A 21465-nucleotide genomic window follows, 5' to 3' on the forward strand; every position below is an offset into this window, starting at 1 on the left:
AGGGTTTTTTTTCCCAGCTAAACTGGAACATAATCGCAGCAAATCTGTGGCCACCAAGGGCTGCAGGAAGCTGGCTCCCTGGCTTTCTGATCTTCACAATTGCAGCTAGGGTAGCATTTATTTTGCTTTGAAAGGGCCCACACCCACCACTTTGACAATTATTAATTTTCTGTTGACACACAAACTGTGCTACATAGATGGGAAAGTCAGTCCAGGTAAGAGAGGGCAGTTTCATGCACCTTGTTAAGGTTACTCCCATTGCAATGCCAAAACTTGACTAGTTTGTAAACAGGGTTTCTGTTTTTAAATGAATTTTGCATGGCTATATCTAAGAAAAGGTGTCCTCTGTCCACTGATTTTATCTGAGCTCTAGCCCTGTGCTATTACCCAGTGCTTTTTCTGTGAAGATTGTGGTGTTCTTCAGGACTTCTCATTCAGTCTCTTGCATTTCAAAAAATACCACTTTTTGAAATGAGATGTATTTTTGAGCTATTTGCTTATTTTCATCTGACAGAATATGTTTCATGTTGTTCTGCTACTGCTCAAAAATTTTTTTTTTTTTTTTTTTTTTTTTTTTTTTTTTTTTTTTTATTGTTGTTGTTGCTTTCAATGGTCTGGCCTCAGCTCAATGCTCTTGGAGACATGGCTTTTTTAGGAGAGGAAAGGAAGTTCCTCCAAGCTTGGAGATGTTTATACTTCTGTGCATAAATCCACCCCCTACAACAGGCTGCAGCGTAGGGACTCCTTCAGTCATGAATCTGCCTCTACATGTCCAGTCTCTATGCTATGAAGAGATGTTTACCCATGTCCTGGGAGCAATACAGCTACATCCATACAGTGCTTTGCCTGTAGCCATAGTTCCAAAGTTTCAGCAGGTCTGCCTGACTCTGAAACAAGAACACACTGATGAGGAAATTTTGCTTTATACTTTTGGAGCAAGGTTGATCAGTGCTTTCTCAAGCCCCTTTGCACTGTGTTTGTTTGCACTGTGCCAGTATGTCCTTTGTGTGATGACCTGTAGTCATGTCTGGGCATTTCTATCCACATGAGTTCCTCCTTTCACAGCCACTTCCCAAATTTCATCTGACTGAATCTGAATCCCAAGCCTTTGCCTATTACTAATGCTTTCTGTAGCCTAAGTATTGCTACTTGGTTTGGACTGATGTTTTTTTGGGTTGCATTTTTTGGGCCTCTGTGTGTGAATATTTTGATTATCTGCATGAAATACTTCCTCTCTCCTTCTGCACTCTTTGTATGTGGAAGTGACAGCTCCAGGGAGGTAAATGAATGCCACTGCATTTCAGAGAAAAGAATTATTTCATGCAATTACCCTAAAAGTGCATGAGAGATCAGAGTGAAAGGAATGAGGGAGAGAAAGAAAAGAGAGCATGAGAGAGAATAATCACAACACTTCAGCAGGTTTACCCAATTGTGTTTGAAAATCTATCACTCTGACAAGTCTCCTTTGTGAAAGGTGTAGACAGATAACTAGACAATTCCTTTTCAAGGTCCTTTTGAGTGAAGAGGGTGATCAATAGAAGGATCAGTACGTTTCATTCAAATTTTGCTCAAGACCTCTCTCTGATTTTTCTTATAAATGGGCTGTACCCCATTTCCCTTTCAACATCCTTAGGCTCTCTGATTTACTCCTTAATGTCTTGTGGGCCATGGGATTTTGAACTTTAGGTTACTGGACTAGTGACTTGTGGGTCTTTATATAAGTTATAAAGTTTTTTGTTTAAAAAGTTGTGCAGGAGCAAATGGCCATGTCCCCTGATCCCTCCCCATCTCTTGAGCATGTTGAAAGACCAAGGAAAAGGGAGCTTTTTGTAGCTTCTTTATTCACATCTGAGAAGAGATTCAGGAGAAGCAGTTTCTGTCCTGACAATGCTGCAGTTTCACCTGCCAACTTTATCACCCTCTTGATGCCCTCTGCACATCAGGGTCACTCTGGGGAATCTGGCAACAATAGCCCATGTCTTCCTGGAGGCCTCATGCACCTATGTTCACTGAAACATGCAAAATGTTTTGAGATTCTCTGGTGGAAATTGCTGGCCAGGTAAAGTCTAGTCTAATCCAATTTCTCACCGTGCCTTTCAGGAGGCAAGTGAGCTACTGGATATTTGCCATACAGGGTGAGGACGGGAGCACTAGGCTAAGGCATGTTGGGCCAATGCCTTAGTCATAGCTATTTGCACATTGAGGTTATTTAGGGAGCACGCTGTTGAGTTAGGAAAGCTAAAGTCTGGCGTATGTCCTAAAATTAGTTTTTTCCACTTTTGGTTGGTGTCAAAAAGGAGCGATTCACAGCTACGGGAGAAGCCTTCCCACTTCACTGAAGCCATTGCTGCTTTATGTAGAGTTTGCTTCTTATGTGAGGTAAAACAGGTTACCTGAAGCTGCCTCCAGGGACCTCATCCTGCACTGGGAGATGAGGGGAGCATGAGGGGTACCCTGCTATGCTGCAGGTAACACTCAGCAAAATCAGATACACAACCCCCCTCCTCCTGGCCCTATGGGAAATGTCCACCCCATGTGGATGCTCCTTGTTGGGGAATCTGCGTGCAGCTCCTTCCCCTCCTGACAGATTGCAGCAGGTAAGTGTTATCACAGCTCCTGGCCTGCAGCCATGTGGCGGACTCTCCCTGCTCACTGCCTTGCTGTGGACAAGCTGAATTTTCTCCCAGAGGAGGCATGGGCTCTGGTCCTGCTTTTGGATAGCTCCTGGACATTTCAGCTTTGCTGAAGCTTCATCATTCAGGCTTCATCCCACGAGTTCCAGAAGCACTTCCATGAAGAAACAATGACTTTGTGGCTCAAACCAAAATCTTGGATTGGTTTAAACTTTCTTTTTTTCTCTCTCTCCCCTTCTGCAGGATGGTGGAGTACTCCCTGGATCTTCAAAACATTAACTTATCTGCAATCCGTACTGTCCGTGTCCTGAGACCCCTGAAAGCGATCAACCGTGTGCCTAGTAAGTCCTACTTCACTCTCACACCTGTTCAGCTTGGGCTGTAGGGAGTAGGTGAGCTGAAAGGCTGTGTGGAGTGATGTTCTTCAGGTGGGGTTCAAGTGCAAACTGAGAAGATGATGCTGCACAGTGTACCCAGGCTTTTCCCCATCATGGGGCCAAGAAGTATTGTCAAACAGGCAAAAAAACTACACTCTCCCAGCATATTGGCCCTGGTCATCTTTTGTGCAAGACCACACTGTGATGGCTCAGGAGCTGAAGCTGAATAATGTGCAATGAAGGAAAAGGATTTTTCTTGATCTTACTAAGGATATCCCAGGTTTGATGCTGTCTACAACCCCATAAAAGGGGGATGTGTGTGAGATCTGGAGAGGGATGAGCTGGGGGAAGGTGGGAGAATTGGTTTGCTCAGGGTTTCACACATCCTTCTTAGATCCTCTGATCTGAGAAATTTTCACGCCGTTACAGCTTAGGGGTGTGTAGCACTGGCAATTTTTTTTTCCTCTCCTCTTCACCCTGTGTTTTGTACTCCCTCTTTTTGTGCTGACTGTCCCCCCTCTGAGCTGGTGTCTATGAGCCAGGCTGAGCACCTCTAGGCATGGGGCTGCATGTGAACATTGATGTGTCAGCAGCTGAACTGCTGCTCGCTGGTGCCTTTCAGGTCTGAGACACAGTCCCCACCTCTACATGCAAACCAGAGAGGAGCTGCAGCCCTGGGGCACATGCCAAGCACATGTGATGCTCCTAGAGTGTGGGGGTGGTCCCTCCATAACCCTCACTTCCTCCTTTCCCAGAGCAGGGGGACAAGACCAGCCTCTTCCCTGGGCTTTGCAGTTGGATTCAGGGGGTTGCCAGAGCACTGAAGTGGGTCCACTGTGTCTCCCTGTTCCTGGCTGTTCCCTGTGCAAAGACAACAGCTGCTGCCAGTGAGACTTCAGGCGTTTCTTCCACAAGTTTTTCTGTCTTGCAGAGTGTCAGGAAGTCTCTGCTGTTCCTCATAATCTCCCTAATCAGGCTGTCTGCAGGGGTTAAGACCTTGCCAGAGCTCTCCTTATCCTTTTCTCAAGCTCAAGTGGTTCTCCTGTTTCTTTTCCAGATCTGAGGAAGCTTGCACAGTCGACCTCCCAGCCTGCATCAAATGTTTTAACTTGTGACAAAGTCACTTTTGCATTGCCACCTGTTTCTTAAACATGCTGTGGAGGTGGATTTCAGGGTCTCTGGCTCCATGCCAAGCCCTTCTAAAAAGAGGTTTTGCCCCTCTTCCTGGGTATATTTTTTATGTTTGGGCAATAGCCAGGGACAAAGGTTGCTGGAAAATGTGCTAGAAGAACTAAGGGACAGTGTGCCAAACATGGCAGGAGAGTGCCAGGCAGAAGAGCAGCTGGTTTTGAGCACTGAATGCATATCCAGACACATAACAGGTCCATCATGGGGTGATAAAGCCAAGGGCAACCAAGGGCAACCTTTTGGCTATTGACTGTCGACAAAAACAGCTCCCCCAGCCTGCCTCCATCTCTCTGACCCTTCTCCAGAAGGGAGAGGGCTGGGAGACAGCCACAGTCCTGGCTGTGGGCATGCACCATGACAGTGGGTGGGCATCTCTTCTTGCATGGAGGTGATCCAGAGGCTGTGCATGGCAGGCTTGCACCTTCCAGGAAGTGTACAACTGCTCAGGTGAGGGCAACAGCATCCTCATGTTGTGTAGCCCTCTCCTCCCTGCTTCGTAAGGAGTCCCCTGAGTCTGTGCTCAAAGACCACTTTGAGGCTCATCCCTGTTGTCAGGAGAGGCTTAACCTGGGTGGTAAGTGGGAGCATCTTGAATGATGTCAGACTGACTCCCGCAGGCATCTGCAATGTTAATTGCTGGATGCCAGCATTCAGGAGAAAAGCTTGACTGATGAAAAGTCAAGGTCTTGTTTTATTCTTATTTATCAGCTGGAACAGCTGGAGTTGCCCCTCACCCCCATCGTCAGGAGCTGCCCCCAAGAGGAGTGGTGTGAGCAGCATTACAACTGGCCCACCAGCAGGGATGTGCTCCATGAATCCATGAGGAGGCACTAGGGACACATTTAATCATTTCATCTGACCTTTGCAGGTCACAGACCCTTGAATTTCTCCTGGCTGTCCTGGTTGTGATGCTGCCTGTCTGCTCCTTTGATCAGTATAAAATTGTACCTGTATAAAATTGTTACTGTTTTTATTTCCACTCTGTGGTTAAACCTTTGTTTCTTTCTTGATACATAAATCTGTGTTTATATGCCCAGAACATTTGGAAAGAAAGACATCCTGCCATTAATTAAAAAAAAAAAATTAAAAAAATCAGATTCCTTGGAAGAGCAAGCACTGACTTGAGGGCAGAAAACTGGCAAAAAGGCTGTAAACAAGGGCTTGTGATAAATGGGAATGAGCTGCATTAGAAGAAGGTGCCTAGTGGGGTACAGCAAATATAATTAATGGGGCCTTTGGCCACAAATATTTTTTTAATGTCTTTTTAAAGTACTTTATTACTGATCTGAGGCAAAAAGAAAGTCTGTTAGTGTGTACATCAGATGTGTACTGATGGAGGAGTTGCCAGTGCTAGCAAAGAGATAGGGGAATAACATAGTGGAAGCAGAGAGACATTGAGGTCTAGGTGAGAGCATGAAATATTTGACAAGGGGCAGGGGAATCTATCCCAAAGGCAGATATTTGGACATGATCAGAAAGCTGTGATGGTACAACGTAGCCTAATGTTTGCAGGTGGCCTTTTCAAAGGCTTTCATGAGGGCACCCAAGTAGGGACTGATTTTCACAGAGGAGTCTGACTGTGTGGGCTGAATAATGTCAATTTATTATCAGGAGAATGGATAAAGTGAGAGGAACCTGAGTGATTACTGCATGAGCAGAAGAGAGCTGGAGTGCCTGGGTAGATTATTTAGTACCTGAAGAACAGTAATGCTCTAATAATCAGCTAGTGTTTGAAAAGTCCACATAGTGAAGTGAGAAATTTCTGGAGAAATTAAGAAAAAAAAAAAAAAAAAAAAAAAAGTAGCAATGCCAGAAAATTAGGAGGGAGGAAATTCAGAATGGCTCTAAGGAAACAGTAGCAACATGGTAAAGGAAAAAGTATCATCTATTAAATAACCTTATTTTATATTAGCAGTTAGGCAAGGCTGAAGTTTAGACACCACAAAGTGAATATAAATTCTGAATTCTGCTTACCTGTATTTCTTCTAAAACACTGCTGAAAGCCCTTCCTTACAGTGAGACTTGCAAGGCTTGGAAACAACATCCCACAAGGAGCTGACAAATACTTTTCGTGTGTGCCATACTCACTAGATGTAGTGTAAAGTTTGCATAGACTCTTCTACCTGAATTATGATAGACAAAGTAAAGGCCATCCTGTGTAACCAAAAGGTGACAAATGCCCATTAAAGGACTTCTCTACCCAGTCCATAATTTAGACTATAAATCTCACTGCTGTGGGACGTCTTTGCAACCTCAAATCAAGAGGCGCTGTGTAAGTAAAGAAATTAAAATGGGGTTGTTCAAAGCATGAAAGTGTCTCTTGCGGAGACACTTCTAGGTTTCAGACCTCCTAGTCTTCAGGATTAAAGATGATCTTTAGCTACTGATTATCTGCAGCTGATTGTGTTTCTTGCAGTTCTCAGAAGGTTGTTATACTGGTCATTTTGGATTTCAATTCTGGATGAAGAAGTCTTGGCTCAGCCCCACCTAATCACTCCTCCATTTGTGTGTCACCTTTGGATTGTATTGGAGAAAACATGAGGCACCCTAGTTTTGTAAGACGTATCACACATTCATTTGTATTCCTCCTTATCTCTTGTACTCCTGAATACAGCCCCAAGAATGCTGCCTTTTGGGGGTTTTGATTGAAAATGTATGAAACAAGAAATTGGAACTTGTTCTGGTCCTATTACCACGTGATTCAATTCCATGGCGGTGAGCTGGTGTGACAAGCCTTGAGGGTCACCAAACAAGTGCAAAAGGGGAAAAAAAACACCCTCCAGGTCCCTGTCAGAGGTAGCTGATTTCTGCTTTGGGCATGTCCTTGTCCTGGTCGCAGGGTGAAATCCCACAGCCATTTGCTGTTCTCATCCTTTTGAGATCGTGTGGCAAGTTGCTATGTGAAACGATGCTGTCTCTGCTGCTTCTTTTCATCCCTTCTCATGGTAAGGCACAACATTTAGGGGCAGGCTGGTTTTGTTTTATTTGTGCCCTCTTTTGAGCAGGGAGTTTTTAGACATTGCTGATCATTTGAATTTCACTTCTGTTGTTAAGTTTTGGGGGGTTTTTTTGTTTGTTTCATTGGTTTTTTTACATTGGAGCAGGAAATGTTCCTTCAGGTTACTCTTTCTTATCGCATGGGTCTTATGCAAAGAAGAGCCCTTGCATTGTGTTTGACGTCTTTCAGATTCAACTTAAAATTTAGTAACTGATTCAGCATTTGGAAGCAGATTACTTCAGCTGAGCACACTGCACGGAAGTGAAGGAGTCTGTTGCAGAGTGTTGCATAGCAACTTCATTGAATAGAGAGAGTATGGAGAGTGCATGCATGTGCTTATACTTGGCACATAAGTGCAGTAATACTTATGTGGTCGTATAGGCATTAGAAATACAATGTTATATCCGTATTACTAGCTGTGTAGGAAATAGAATTTCAGATTTGTGGGAAGTTCTGCTCTTTCTAAATGTGTTTATTTTCTCAGAACAGGAATAAGCATTTCCCATCCACTTTACTATGGTTTTATTTTGCTTAAATATTAAGTGGTTGGTTTGGCTTTTTTTTGTTTCCTATGCTTTCTTCTGAAAAAGAGGTTTAAGAACCAAAAGACCTCAACCGTATAATTCCAGAAATGTTGAACTATAACATTTTGACTTTATAAAAATGCTTTCCTCTTCTCTTGTTCTCCTTTTCTTTTTGCTAAGCTGATGTTTTGACAACTATCGCAATACTGAAATGTTTCCATTTCAATGAAATAGTGATTTTTTGCTGTTAAACACACAATGTAGGCAAATTTTGGTCTGGCTCTACTTTTCTTTATTAATTACTCTTATCATAGTACCATGGAACCAAATAGACAGGAGTTTTCTACTTTTCTTCTACAGATCTCAAAGATATAAACCAAGGCTTGCTAGTTAAATTTTTCTCATGTTTTAGACAAGGTAAGCGAGACCCAGTGGGTGTCACAACTGCATCTCCCAACTCTTAGCCCTGCATTCAACTCGCTGGACCAAGGCACCAACACAAAACCAGTCTGAAGCAGCTGAATCCTGGACTGGGAAAAGCAGTTGTTGTGTATTTATATGCCTGCCTTAAATCTGTATTACAGGCTGAACAACCTGTGTTTGGTGCAGTAACAGTGCCTAAGATGGAGTGGTCTGGCTATGAACCCCACGCTTGGCACAGGGGAAAAGTGATGACATTTACTTCTCTAAATGTGTTTTTGAAGAACTAATTTCACTGATGAGCGTGTGTGAAATTAGCTTCTGACTGAGATATATTATACTTTACAACAGTCTCATTTACAGCTAGATCAGGCAAAAAGCAAGCACATCTGACAGACACAGTCCTGCCTTAGCAGCTGGAAATGCAAAGGGATTATGAGATTCCTCTTGTAAGACCTTTCCTTCTCCCAGGGTGTTTACTTCAGATACCTAAGTCTTTGTGAAAGAGGACTGTCACTTGCTTGTTCTCTTCCATTTGACTCTTTCAGAAGTGTTTTCCTGTCACAGCTTTATTTGTGAAGTGATAACTGAAACTTAGATACTGTAGTATTTTCCAAATATTTAACCTTAGCCCATCCACAGTTCTTCATATAAGCTGCTCTGTAAATATTTATTATCACATCTCAATGACACAAACCATACTTACATGTAAGCACAGATTTATCCACAGTCCTGAGCACATTAGTACAAGGTAAGGGTGATGTTCTCTTGCAGCATTCATATACAAAAGTCAAGAAAGAGGTTCAAAAGCCCTCTTTGTTCCCTGGTCAGGCTACATGTGCATTCAAAAAGTAATTCTCTGTTGCGGGCAGGTGGGCAGTGGAAGGATGGAAAAATGACAACAGGAGATGGACTCGACCACACTGAGTTTGGTCTGTATCCTCCCTTCCCAACCCAATCTCCTAGCCAGGTGGAGGGAAGTACTGAAGAGAACAGTGTGATTTATGCCTGGAAGAGGCATAAAAGGATGGACCAGGTCATTAAAGAATGTCTTTCCTCAGAGAGGGAGGCAGATCTGAGATGCAAGTGTAATTCAGAGCTGCTCTTTACTGTATGTTCATCTCTTTATCCTGTCAGCTGAGCCCTAACTCAGGTGTGTGCAGGATACAGGGAACTGGGGTGAGGGAGAGCAGGGCAGAATGAGGATCAATAGAGAGAAGAGCAGAAGAGGAATGGGGTTTGAAGGAGAAATGCACAGCAAGCAAGTGGCGGGCTTTGTGGGGCTGATGTGCCTCTATGTGTAGGATGATACAGAGAAAGTGGAGGTAGTGGGAGGGAGAGAATGGAACTGAAACAAGGGCAAGGACTAGTGTAGCAAAAATCTATTGACTCTCAGATAAATACTCTGGCTGGGTTTGCAAATCAATGCTTCTCTGGGGCTTTTTAACAAACTGAGCGGGCTGTAACAGACCAACATCTCAAAGTGCTGGAGGAAGTCTTCCATCTCTGAAGACAGGCTCCAATTGTATTTATTTGTTGTCTGATGTCAGTGCTGTTTTTCGTGTGTGTTCCTCAGTGTGCAATACTTGTCATGTGCTTAAATGGGTAATCAAAGTAAATTTGAGAAAAAAAAACCTAAAGACAAAACCAAAATTATATCCTTTTGTCAGTGTAGTATCATGGCAGGGAGCTGGGAAACACTGAAGTGCAGAAAATGTAGACATGGTAATGCTTTGTTTTGTACTATACTGTACTGTCAGTATTGCTGAGTCCCCCCTTTTTTGTGCTCACAGACCATGGGAGAAAGTAATCTTTGCCTTTCTGAACCTGTCTGCTCAGTTTCACTGTTATTATAAAGAAGTATTCAGAAGTTACAAATTGTATGCTTGTAGGTTGTCAGATGGGTTTAAAACCATGAGATTTGAAAAAGGCAAAGGAAAAAAAAATCACAGGTTATTTTTGCTTTTTCCCTGCTTTTCAGACCTTTAGACCTGTGACTCATGTCTTGTAGTCCTCTTCCCCCCTCCCCTGCCCCTATGATAGTGTGGAATAGAAGAAACTTCAATTTTTCACTGTGATGGGAGATTGTCAAGTCATAGCAAGATTTCATGCCTTAAGGTTTGTGCCACACATCCCAAGATAAAAATCACAAGAGTTAGCAACCACACTTCAGAGTTTGTATTATTGGAAGTAAGGCAAGCCTGGAAAACAAAAACCCAACAGTTTAAAAAAACAGCCATATAGAAACATTCACTGGAATCTGTGTTTCTCCTTTCTCCTCTAGGGGAACCTGCATAGCCAGAATTTAAAAAATCCTCAGCACCTCACAGCTCCCATTGTGGCAATTCTGCTGTTTGTTCAAACAAGCCCAGCTTCCAGTGTAACACAGCAAACTGGAAACCCCAGCCACATATTTTGCTGGCTAAATGGGAGCTGAGCTGTTTTGCAGAATCTGTCCCATGGGACCTATCAAGCCATGGATACCATGGTAATGTGAGCAATAATGACAGTGTATTATGGGGTGAAATATAATGTCATATTACACTAATGCAAATTACACTTTGTGTGTGTGTGGGCAAGGCAATTTACAACCACAACCTTAAATTTCTCATTCTTTATGTATTTCAGGCCTGATTCTCCTCTTCGCACACATTTCACCTAATGTCACATCACTGCCTGCAGTAGAAAGAAACATGATTCATGTTAGTGACAGCAAGAGGAAATTAGCTCCCTTAAATCTTAACGAGAAGTTGCATTAACACAGTTTTACATAATATTTTTCATTATTCTGTCCTACTTACGCAGCACTAGAAACATGTAAAGAACCTAGGGGTATTTATGGAATAGAGGCAAGTGGCTCACAGCCACAGCACTGGATTTACCTTTTGTCCCCAGCACTGGGTGACTCCTGCAATTCCGAAAGCAAAGCTGGTGCTGTGTGTTTTTAATAGAGTTTTCACTGAAAGTGAATGCAGTCATCCTTGCAGTGATAAATGGGGAAAAAATGATGATCAGTGAATGAACAACATTAGCAGGTGGTAGTAGGTGTTGCTTATTAGATGTTCAGTATTAGCAAAAAGAACAGAATGACAGCAATCCCCCAGAGAGACACCTCTCTGAGAAATCATCTGACACCTGGCATCACTCTCCAAGGCAAAGTTACTTAAACAGCCCAAAGCTGAAAAGGGGTTAATAGTACAAGAGAGTGAAGAAGGGGGCTTGTGACTGAGACCTTGGCCTGTTCCCATTTCTGTTCATGTCATAGATTATGTGGCTACCAACTGTGCTATGGTGGCACATATTGAAAGTGAGTGTCTGTGGTGAAAAAGCTTTCTGTCATGGACCTTAGCTGGGTTCACAGCATCCCTAATGAAGGTGCAGCCTGATGCAAAGCTGAGGTGTCTCCTTCTTTTGGGATCCCAGCAAAGCTTGGACCAGGCCCCCCCTTTTTTCAGGAGTAGTCAGCATTTAAGTTTCAAGGTAAATGCTCTGGAGTTTGCCCTCATTCTTGAGGCCATTGTAACCCTGGGGTCAGTTCTACAATTAGGAGGCCTTACTGCTAAGCTTGTTTCTTCAAAGTACTTGGCATCTCCAGCTGTCATAGCTCTGGCTTCTGGTCCCTCTGTAGGGCTAATGAGGCTCCAGCTCAGCAGGAAGGAACTATTTTTTGTACTGGTTCTTCTGCATTTTGGAGAAATCTGCAAAATAGGAGGACTTGGAACTGCTGTTTAGACCACCTGTCTTCTGTGACAGACTTAGAAAGAGTAACTATAGTCTGAGCCTTCAAGCCATAGTTCATTTTTGGTGTTATTTATGAGAAGATGATTTTTATTTATGAGAAGATAATTTTCATCGAGTCATAGAATGTCAGGTTGGAAGGGACCTCAAGGATTATCTGGTCTGACCCTTCTAATATAGTTGTTTACATGATATATCCCAGCAACCCATCGAGCTGAGAATAAAACTTTCCAAGGTGGGGGAATCCATCACTTCCCCTGGGAGACCACTCCTATGTCTGACTGTCTTCAAAGTGAAAAATTGTCCTCTTGTGTTTAAACGGGATCTCCCCAGGACCAACATGTGCCCATTGCCCCATGTCTTGTCCATGTCACTCCTTGTAAATAGCAAGTTCCCTCTACTAAGCCCTCTCTTCTCAAGGCTGAACAAACACAGTCTTCTCAGCCTCTCCTCATATGACAGGTGCTCCTGTCCTCCCTTTTCCTTGACCTTCATTTATATCTCTCATATTATTCTCTAATGTTTGGTTTTTGTTTTTATTTTCTTTCAACATCTTGATATTCTCTTTAAAAAAAAAATCCTTATGGGCAGATCTTCATTACTCTGTGGCAGAAAGTTGGCTTGTTTCTCTGTAGGATTTACTCCACATCTCCAGCAAAGAAATGCAGCAATAACTACTTACAGTGTGAGCCAGGCCAGGCCTCCATGGAGCTTGTTGCTATATACCATGCTAAAAAGAATTGTAATTTTCAAGTTTGCTGACAGTTCTGTATGGTAAGTTTCTCTAGGAGGGGCCTATTTTACCTTGATGTGCACCTGCCATTTGATGGGCAAATAGGAAGGAAAGCTCTCAGGGATTCAGAATATCGAGACTCAGCCACAGCTCTGTCACTTGCAACTCTTTGGTGGTGTACTGAGCATCATGACTATGCAGCACGTGTTCATTTCCTTATCTTCCCCCCAAAGAAAACATCATGTCTTGGGTTTCATTTGCACTCTCTTTTTGGTGGTTGTGTTAGCTGAGTATGTGTGTGTGTAAGTGGTGTATTCTTTTTCCTCCTCCTTCCTTTTCTTTTTGATGCTTGTGTTGCCCTGACATGATCCATCTAAGCATCTTGCTCTCAGAGTGAAAAACAATGTGGCTTGTTCTAGTCTCTGGCTCCTAAGGGAATTGTTTCTACAGCCTCAGAGCAATCTTGAGAGAGTTCTTTCTCTTACATCAGTACACTTTAAACCTACTCTGGAGAGCTCTGTTGTTCCAGTGGGGTGAAGCTCTGACCAACAGCTTTTTCCAAGAGCCTTAGTCTCTTTTTTGGCTACCTGAGGCTTATGCTAAGGGGGTACTTTAAAGGTGAGGACTGAGGACAATTAATGCTTGATTCAGTATTGCACCGAGATCAGATCTCATAATTCTGAGAAAATTAACAACAGCTTTTTTGTACAGGCTGAAGATCTATAAATGCTGGAAATGTCATGCTTTGATATTTTGTGTGGTCAAGCTGAGGAGTGAAAAAAAATTCTATAATTGGAGTTTAGGTCATCAACAGGCTGAGTGGGATGAGGTGTCCCTGAGCCAGTCAGAGATGGTAGAAAGCTCTGCTTGTCAGCAAGGCAAGGATGGGTTGTTGGAGGAAGTTAGTGGTGCTCCTAAACTAGGGCTCACATTGACAACCTGCAAGTGCAAAACTCCTCAACCCTATACATAACCTACAAACTCACTGTGAACCTAACAGATCACTGGGAAGACTTTGCTTGCCTCTGAATGAGGTCAGTGTTTCACATTTGTGTCTGGGGCAGCTTTTCCTTAGCAGTGGAGCTTGCTTAAGACCTCTTACTACCTCGTGCTGTCAAGTGGACCTGTTTTTCCATAGGGTGCATTTAATCTGGGTCACGCCAGCCATCTGGATGTGCTCTCTCACATTGGCACAAAGCAGGGGGTGATGATTTGCACCGTGAACAAGGCTGCCTTTGCATCTCAAGGAGAAGGCATCTGGAACTGCATGCAGGGCTGCTCAGTTGAGCTCCTCTTGCTTACATGTGTGCTGGCTGGAGAGGCCTCGGTGAGGAGGAATTCAGCAAAGGGGAAAAGAGGAATCTGAGTTGTGAGGCAAACTGTGGGTTCAAAGAACAATGAACTTGGCAACTCTATAGTTGCACACAGAGCTGATCGGTTTCTTTGCAGCAGTGTGGCCCCACATTTTAGCTGATATAAATGAATGCCATGTGTGGAGTGACAGCTAAGCCTGGGAACAGCAAGAGACCAGTAAGGAAGGCCACAGGTTGTGGCACCAGCTTGTACACTGCACATAAGCTAAGATTATTTTAACTACAGACATTGGCTGGAAGAAAAAAAAAAAAAAAAAAAAAAAAAAAAAGGTGCATCTCTGTGTGCTTTCTGTAGAAATACAATCTGTCTGCTGGAATGGTTCCTCAGTTCTAAAAATTCCTGTAAAAGGAGCATGCGCAAGTAAAATCCTGCCAACCCCAAGCTTGCTGGGTGGACTGCCATGTGTCCTGGGGCAGGGGAGGAAGGAAAGAAGGCATGCTTGGACAAGTGGCCTGGCTGAGAGACAGAATGATGCTTCAATCCCTGTGCTCTGCAAAATGTCATGCCAGCTGCAGTCACAAGTGCTGATGGGGAAGAGGTTTGATTTTACTCCATTTAAAATTACAATTGGTGGCTTGGCTCATGATGCAGATAAGCTGGGTGCTGAAGAATTGTGTTCTTTTCCATCTGTTTTTCTCCAAGCAAGGGAATTATTACCTCAAACCGCTATCTCCTTTTGACTCTGCATGCATCAGCTTTGTCCCTTACTGTAGAGGTGGGAAGGACTCAAAAATCCTCAAAGGTGGGTGAGGTATAAGAAACCAGAATGAAGTCTTTCTCATCCTCTCCTGGGCCAATCCCCTGTTCAGATCACAGGGCGATTGGTGCTAGGGAGTGAATCAGCTCATGCCTTGGTCTTTGTTCTTTGAAAAAAGCAGGGAAAAGAGGGCAAAGTGATCGAGTGATGCCAGACAGGAGCAGGTGGAGGTAAGCAGCTGGGCACACCTGCACTGGGCAGCTGGTTCCACCTGTCTAGAATTCATCTCCTCCCAGCTCTGCCCCAGCTGCTCAGTGCTGCAGCCATGCTTTCCCCAGGGCTGGTACATGCTGGGCAAGTCTGCTTAGCTGTGACAGGCCAGGCTAATCAGGGTTGATGGCAAGTGTCTGGAGGCAGCTACGGTCACTGTAGCATCTGCAGAGTTTGTCAGGAAGGGCCTCTGGATTCCACCAGGGCAAGACAGAGTATTTGCTCTGTCTGAACCCAGGAGGGAGTTCAGTGACTTTTCTTTGTCTTCTGCCTTTGCTCAGCCCTGTGCCTCCCTCTGACAGCTCGCTCCCCATCATTACTCTCACTCTCCCACCACTTTGCATCCCTGCAGCACACTTTACCCTCCAGGCTCCCCTGCTGTGTTGGAACAGTGACTGCCTCTCTGTTGGGCTTGTGGCTTTACTCCTGCAGGATGCTCCTACCAGGAGTAGTCCTGCCAGCAAAGTCCCATCAAGCTCCCTTCCCCACCCTTGCCCAAGCGCACGGGTGAGCAGCAGGGAAGCATTGCCTGAGCGTCGTTTTGTGAGGATCCTTCCTTGGATGCCCACAGCTGATGTTCTTCTTTTTCCTACTTTTCCCTGGTCTCCTCATTAGGGTGAGCAGGGAGGAGAAAAGGCCTTTCAGAGCCCACACCTGGCACTCATGAATATTTCATGTTTCTAGCTTTTCTTCCCCGTGAAGAGCAAAACCTTTTCATATTTGATGCCCTGGGAGCCTGTTTGGTTGCTGAATGTTGCTTCATCAGAGCTCTCCATCCCTGTTCTTTCTTGAGACTCCCTGGCCCCTCTTCCTTTTTCTTCTCAGGGACTGTCTCCTTTTTTCAACTGCTGCTTCAGAAAAGGTTATTGTTCTTTTCATATTCTCTCCTTGCTGTGAGCCAGCACGGTTTCTGCTCTGCCGATGGTAAAGGAAAATCAAGGATGTGGGGAAAGTCAGCAGTGGGGAGGAAGGCCAGGAGATGTGTGCACAGATGCTGTGGAGAAGTGCAGAGGCGGGGAGGAAATGTAGGCACAGTGAGAGAGAAGTGAAGGGGCAGAGGAGCAGGCAGAGAAGGCAGAAGGTAGGAAGGAGGCACCAAGCAGGGTTTTGTCAAAGAACTGGCTTTCTAGCACCTTCCAGAACTTTTCACGCAAGGTGCACCCTATGTTGCTGTGGAAGGGGGCTTGTCCAGATAAGACCCCTTGGAAAAGAGCGGTGTCCCAGTTCTCCAGGGTAGGATTCTCCCAAAGCTGCCCTGACAGATATTCCTTCTGCACATTTCCATTGCTCTGTGACTGTTTTTGGAACTTTGTTGTCACAACCATCTGGGTCTGCAGTAAATGGTCATCCTCTATGCTTAGGCTTTTCAGTTTTTCTCCCTCATTCCCCTGTATTTCATGAGTGCTTGAGGAACCAGTCACCATTTGCAACCTGCTTCCAGTCAGGCCATGCAAACACACTGCTCTGTGGTCCTGCCTCAGTGGGACTCAAACCATCCTGCTATGAAAGCTTTACCTGGCAGTGAGGGTCCTTCCTTGGTGACCCACAGCAGATGCCCTACTGTGGTTACTGGACCATTCCATCCTTTCCTGGGTCCAGGAGACTGTGAAGCCCCAGATGTGGGCAGACCCATGCAAGGCTGCCAGCTCAGGAGGGGATGGAGGAGGCTGCAAGAGCTTCCCCGCAAAGTGCCCACAGGGGCTGGCAGAGGTGCAGGAGGGGCACTGCTGAAATACCATAGCAGAGGATGAGGCTCAGGGGCTCCAGCATGGATATTGCAGGCAGTAGGGAGGAGGCTAACAATGGAGAGAACAAAGGTACTGAGCTTGTATTTACACTGTACCTTTCATCCGTGTGGAAATAGTAGTTGAAGTAACTCCACTAACTGCCTGAACTCAGCAGAGCAGGCCCATTTGATAGAAAACTGATGCCCTTCATGAAAAATATGCTCCCACCACAATTGCTTTGCAGGTTAGGGCAGGAAGCAACAGTGGCTTTGCACAAAGTTAAGTGATGGATTTGTCTTAGAGGTGGTTAGCCCATAGGAAAATTGCAATTGATGTTTGGGTGTGTGTAGCTTCAGCATTCCTGCTTTTGGAAAAGCCAGTCTACATATCCACAGTCAGCATCAATGGGCAGAGAAGGATGACTGCTCAACTGGGTGATTTTTTTTTAAAATGAAAATTGAGTTTTTGTTTGGACTTAGGAATAGAACCCACGAGTGCTAGAATTCTTTCTGATCTGAAATAGAGTTCAAACACCGGGGCTACCTGCCTGGCATGGAGCCACCTGGTGCTTCCTGGGTTGTGGTCCCAGGTACCTCAGAGGGCCTGTCATGAGGGTTGTGGCTATGAACCTCTAGGTTCAATTGTGCATAGCACAATTCCATACCATAAATAGCTCCTGTGAGAGTCAAGATGGAGAACGGATGGGCAGGCAGAATGCTTCCAAGGTTTGCAAATTCTGACCCAAAAATTGTGTTGTCTGTAAAATTCTGGTGGGAATATCTGTTCTATCTGTTCTGTGTTTCAGTGTAAGGGCAGTCTCATTCTTCCCATTAGCTCTGCTCTGGGATGGAGCTAGCATCAATTGATCTGAAAAACATCACCCCTCTTGCAGAGCTGCTGGCACAGCTTCCTGTGTCCCTTGGCCCTCCCTGATGTACTGACCAGGGCAGTTTGTGAGAACTGCTGAGCTCGTACTGTGAAGCTGCTTTAATGCTGGGAACACACTCCACTGTAGATAGGCTGTGTGGCCTTAAAGCATTGCTCTAGAGCCTGGCAGGTCACAGTGACAGGCAGCAGGTCACTGTGCCTGTGCTGTTGGGCTTTGTGCAGTGAGGGGTCAGAAAGCTATCACTGACTCACAGCATGTCTATGGTCCCCAGAGAGCAGCTGGAGCTGCTTGCCTGCACTACTGAGTTACAGATGTGCTGTCTTGAAACTGTCTTAACTGGGGACTATTGATGGAGCTGGGTGGCCAGGCAAGAAGGGCTTAGCTGCTGCTGCTCCACAGCCTGGCCTTGGAGCTAATACCATCATTCCTTGTCCTTCATGGTCCCATGTAGCCTTCATTAAACGTCTTCTCCTTCTTACACATCACCCACCCATGAATATTGCTCCTTTCTTTCTCCCACCCTCATTTGTCACCAGAACATCCCCTCCAGAGCTAAACCACTCCCATGTCCAACACCAGGCACCCTTTTCCTTCTCTCTTCAGTGTGTGTGCATCCGTGCCTGCGTGCCCCTGTGGGCATCACTTTCCTCTCTATGGCACAAGCAGCTCAGGGAATAAAGATAGACAGTAATGCACAGCATTGTGTGGCTAATTACTTGATGCTGGGCACACAAGAGGGATTAGCTTGTGCCTCAAAGGGCTGTTGGAGAATCCTAATCTTATCTTCCCTTCCTCTTTTCCCTGCCGCTGCCATCTGAAGTAATGAACTGGTTATAAATACCTAATTAGCTAATTATTTGCTGGCCTACATGGAACATCTTCAGTGAAGGAACTCCCTGGGCCTCCAGGGGAAGGACCTCCGTGGAGTCGAGGAGAGATGACTGCATGAGATGTGCACTGGGGGTAAAGGCAGTGTGGTGATGCTCAGAAGGATTTCTAGACTTCTGCCTTCCCTAGAGAGCAGAGGAAAAGTCATTAGATCCACAGAGAATTGAGCCTATCCTTACCCTTACTTATGGCTATGTGAGCTGAAGAGCTGAGGGATAAATAAACCCACAGAAAGAATTCATTAGAAAAGTAGAAATAATTAAAAAAGGTTTTGGGAAGCAGTTGCACTGTCCAGATGTGCTGTGCCGACAGCATTTTGGGCTATGCCCGCTATTTGTGCTCTCCAGCTTTGCTGAGGCCTGAGGACTAACCAAGAGAGGAGAGTGTGATCTCTGCAACTGTCTCCTTATTAATACTGTCACTGAAAAAAAACCCAATTTATGCTAGGTTGTGAGTGCTGGAGAGGTTAATCCCATTAGGTGGGCTGGTCTTGGTCTGTCAAAGCAATTCACAGTTTGCAGAATGCAGTTGTTGAACTGGGGTGACTTTCATCCTGACCCATCTGAGGATGGGACCTTTGAGTTCCTATGAGCCATTGGTACAGAGTTTTCACTCTGCTGCCCTTCTGGAGTGAAGGGAAAGGGAGAAATATCAGTCAGGTAGCTGATAGTACGAAAAGTCATGTTCCCTTTTCTTCTTGTTGCTGCAGACCGGAGGCCTCGGGTTAAGACATGACAGAATCACAGCATCTCTACCGGCTGCTTGTCAATAGAGATTATGACAAGGAAGGGGAACAATTGCAAATTTAGGCAGGTTTAGGCAGTAATTAGGCAGCATTCTGACACAATGCTGTTATCTTCATGTGGCTTTTTTGGGGGGGTTTTATGCGTCTCCTAAATTTTCCTTTCCTTCTCTTCTTTTTCTTCTTTTCTCTTTCTCTGTCCCTCTATCTCACACTTGCTCCTTCTGGCTCTTTTCTCCTCCTGCAGGCATGCGCATCCTTGTGAACTTGCTCCTGGACACCTTGCCCATGCTGGGGAATGTCCTTCTTCTCTGCTTCTTTGTCTTCTTCATCTTCGGCATCATCGGGGTGCAGCTGTGGGCTGGGCTGCTCCGCAACCGCTGCTTCATGGAGGAGAATTTCACAATGTGAGTGCCTGGGAGATGATGTCTCCTTCCTTTCTTCCAGGGATGTTTCTCTTTCCCTTTCCCTGCCCTCTTGCCTTCTGCTCCCTGGCTCTCTGTGTATTGCTTGCTCAAAAATGCTGTAGGATGATAGCATGCAGAATGCTGGCCAAGACTTGTAGTGGAAAGGGAGGGAGGGCAAAGGCAGATGGTTTTAGTCTTTCTTCACAGTCCACAGATTCCTGGAATCATTTAGATTTGGCAAGGCACAGGTTAGCATAGCTGCCTCCTCCAGCCGTGCCCAGGGGTTCAAGATGCTTCTCCTGTTCCCAGAAAGAGTTGAAACTCTGAAACAACAGCCATGCTCTCTTTCTCCTGAACTTGCTCCCTCTTCAGAAAGCAACAACCAGAGGGGTCTTGCAGAAGGCCAGAGTGCCACCTGATCCTTCCAGGGATATCTTTGGCACCTCTGAGATAGAACTATAAAGCTGAAGTCACAGTTTGGACAGAAGTGCTTTGCCTCCAGAGGCTTTGAAAGGAACATGGGGAAATTGTTGGAAAAACTTAGGTGTAGAATTGCATATGAGAGGTGCTCTGGGAAGGTGAGCTACAGCTGGGTCAGCAGAAGTGGGAGCACCTAAAATGAGAGAATGGCTGCTTAGATGGAATAAAAAAAAATAAAAAATGGGGAAATGTGAGCACAGTTCTGGTAAAGAGAGCCTTGAGCTACACAAGAGTTGATTAGAGGTATCTGAAGTTTATTCTGGGGGGAACCAGGGGCCTCTTCTTCTCAGAGGCTGTGGGGTAGAAAAGCTCCTGACTGCCTTGAATTCTTTGATTACTCTTCTGAGGAGAAGAGGACCAGTTTCAAGGCACAGCTCCTCCTGTTGACTTTCTGGCTTTAGCAGTTCTCAGGCTTATAAAACCATCTTAAAACCATATACTAATCTCAGACATCCTATCGGTTTAGACTGCTTAAAAAAACCTAAAGCTGTAGATCAATTTAAACTGATTAAACAGTTTTGAAGCTTTAGATCATCTCAAGTTGAAAACAAAAAAAAGTGTGAAAATACAATCTGTAGAACAGCAGTGAGGTTGGAGAGTAGGAGCTGTTTAAAGCAGCTATTTGCTGTGTTTATATATTCCTTGAGGGAAAATGAGTGTTTAGGATGGTTGTCTTTTATGTAAATCAGGGGTAGTACTACTTTAATGTAGTGTAATTTTATCCATGCAGAGTTGATGTAACCAAGTGAATAGAGGCCACAGACTACAAAGTGAACAGATACTAGAAAATCTTTAGCTGCCCATTACTAGAGAAATTAATTCTGCAGGCACCCAATTCACCAGTGGTGTGTATGTATTACAACAGATCTTTGTGTCTGAGTCCAGCTTTGTTTAGAATGAGACTTTCTTTTCTTTTTCATCAACACCTGCCCTATTCCAATGACACTTAATGAAAAAGTTTGCATTCGTGCAATGTGAAAGCTGTATATTGCAGCACTGCAAGGAATGCACCAGATAAAATTTAATGGAGAATTTTAAATATCCACCTTTCACTTTCCTGATTATAAGCTCATCTCCAGCTTGGCAAGCATAGATGATTTTAATTATTCATGCATTTGGAAGGTGCTTGCATTATTTGGGCAAAAGCACATGAACTTGTCGTGAAACATTGTACCCGTAATGCCAAGTGTCAAGGAGGAGTCAAAGTTAAAGCCAAATCAATTTTAACTTTGTGTTTCCCAATTTTAAGGATTAGCTGTACAACCTTAATTATGCATGAACTGGTTCGGGTTTTTATAGAAGGTTCACTGCCAAATGTTATAAAACATGTCCATCAATGGTTACATACATGAGCACATCACAGTAAAGCCTGGTGAACTT

At 44.6% G+C, this 21465-nt stretch overlaps 1 protein-coding gene across 1 annotated transcript in view; it reads left to right on the forward strand.

Moving 5' to 3' along the window:
• The window catches only part of CACNA1I (calcium voltage-gated channel subunit alpha1 I), a 91811-nt gene that overhangs the window by 16644 nt on the left and 53702 nt on the right, over window positions 1–21465 (forward strand). The window contains exons 3-4 of the mRNA XM_071731255.1: window positions 2877–2974; window positions 19446–19605. Coding sequence (XP_071587356.1) covers window positions 2877–2974; window positions 19446–19605 — 258 coding nt within the window. The remainder of the gene's footprint in view (window positions 1–2876; window positions 2975–19445; window positions 19606–21465) is intronic.

This window comes from Heliangelus exortis, chromosome 1 (genome assembly GCF_036169615.1).
Source record: "Heliangelus exortis chromosome 1, bHelExo1.hap1, whole genome shotgun sequence".
In the NCBI taxonomy this organism is placed as follows: Eukaryota; Metazoa; Chordata; class Aves; order Apodiformes; family Trochilidae; genus Heliangelus; species Heliangelus exortis.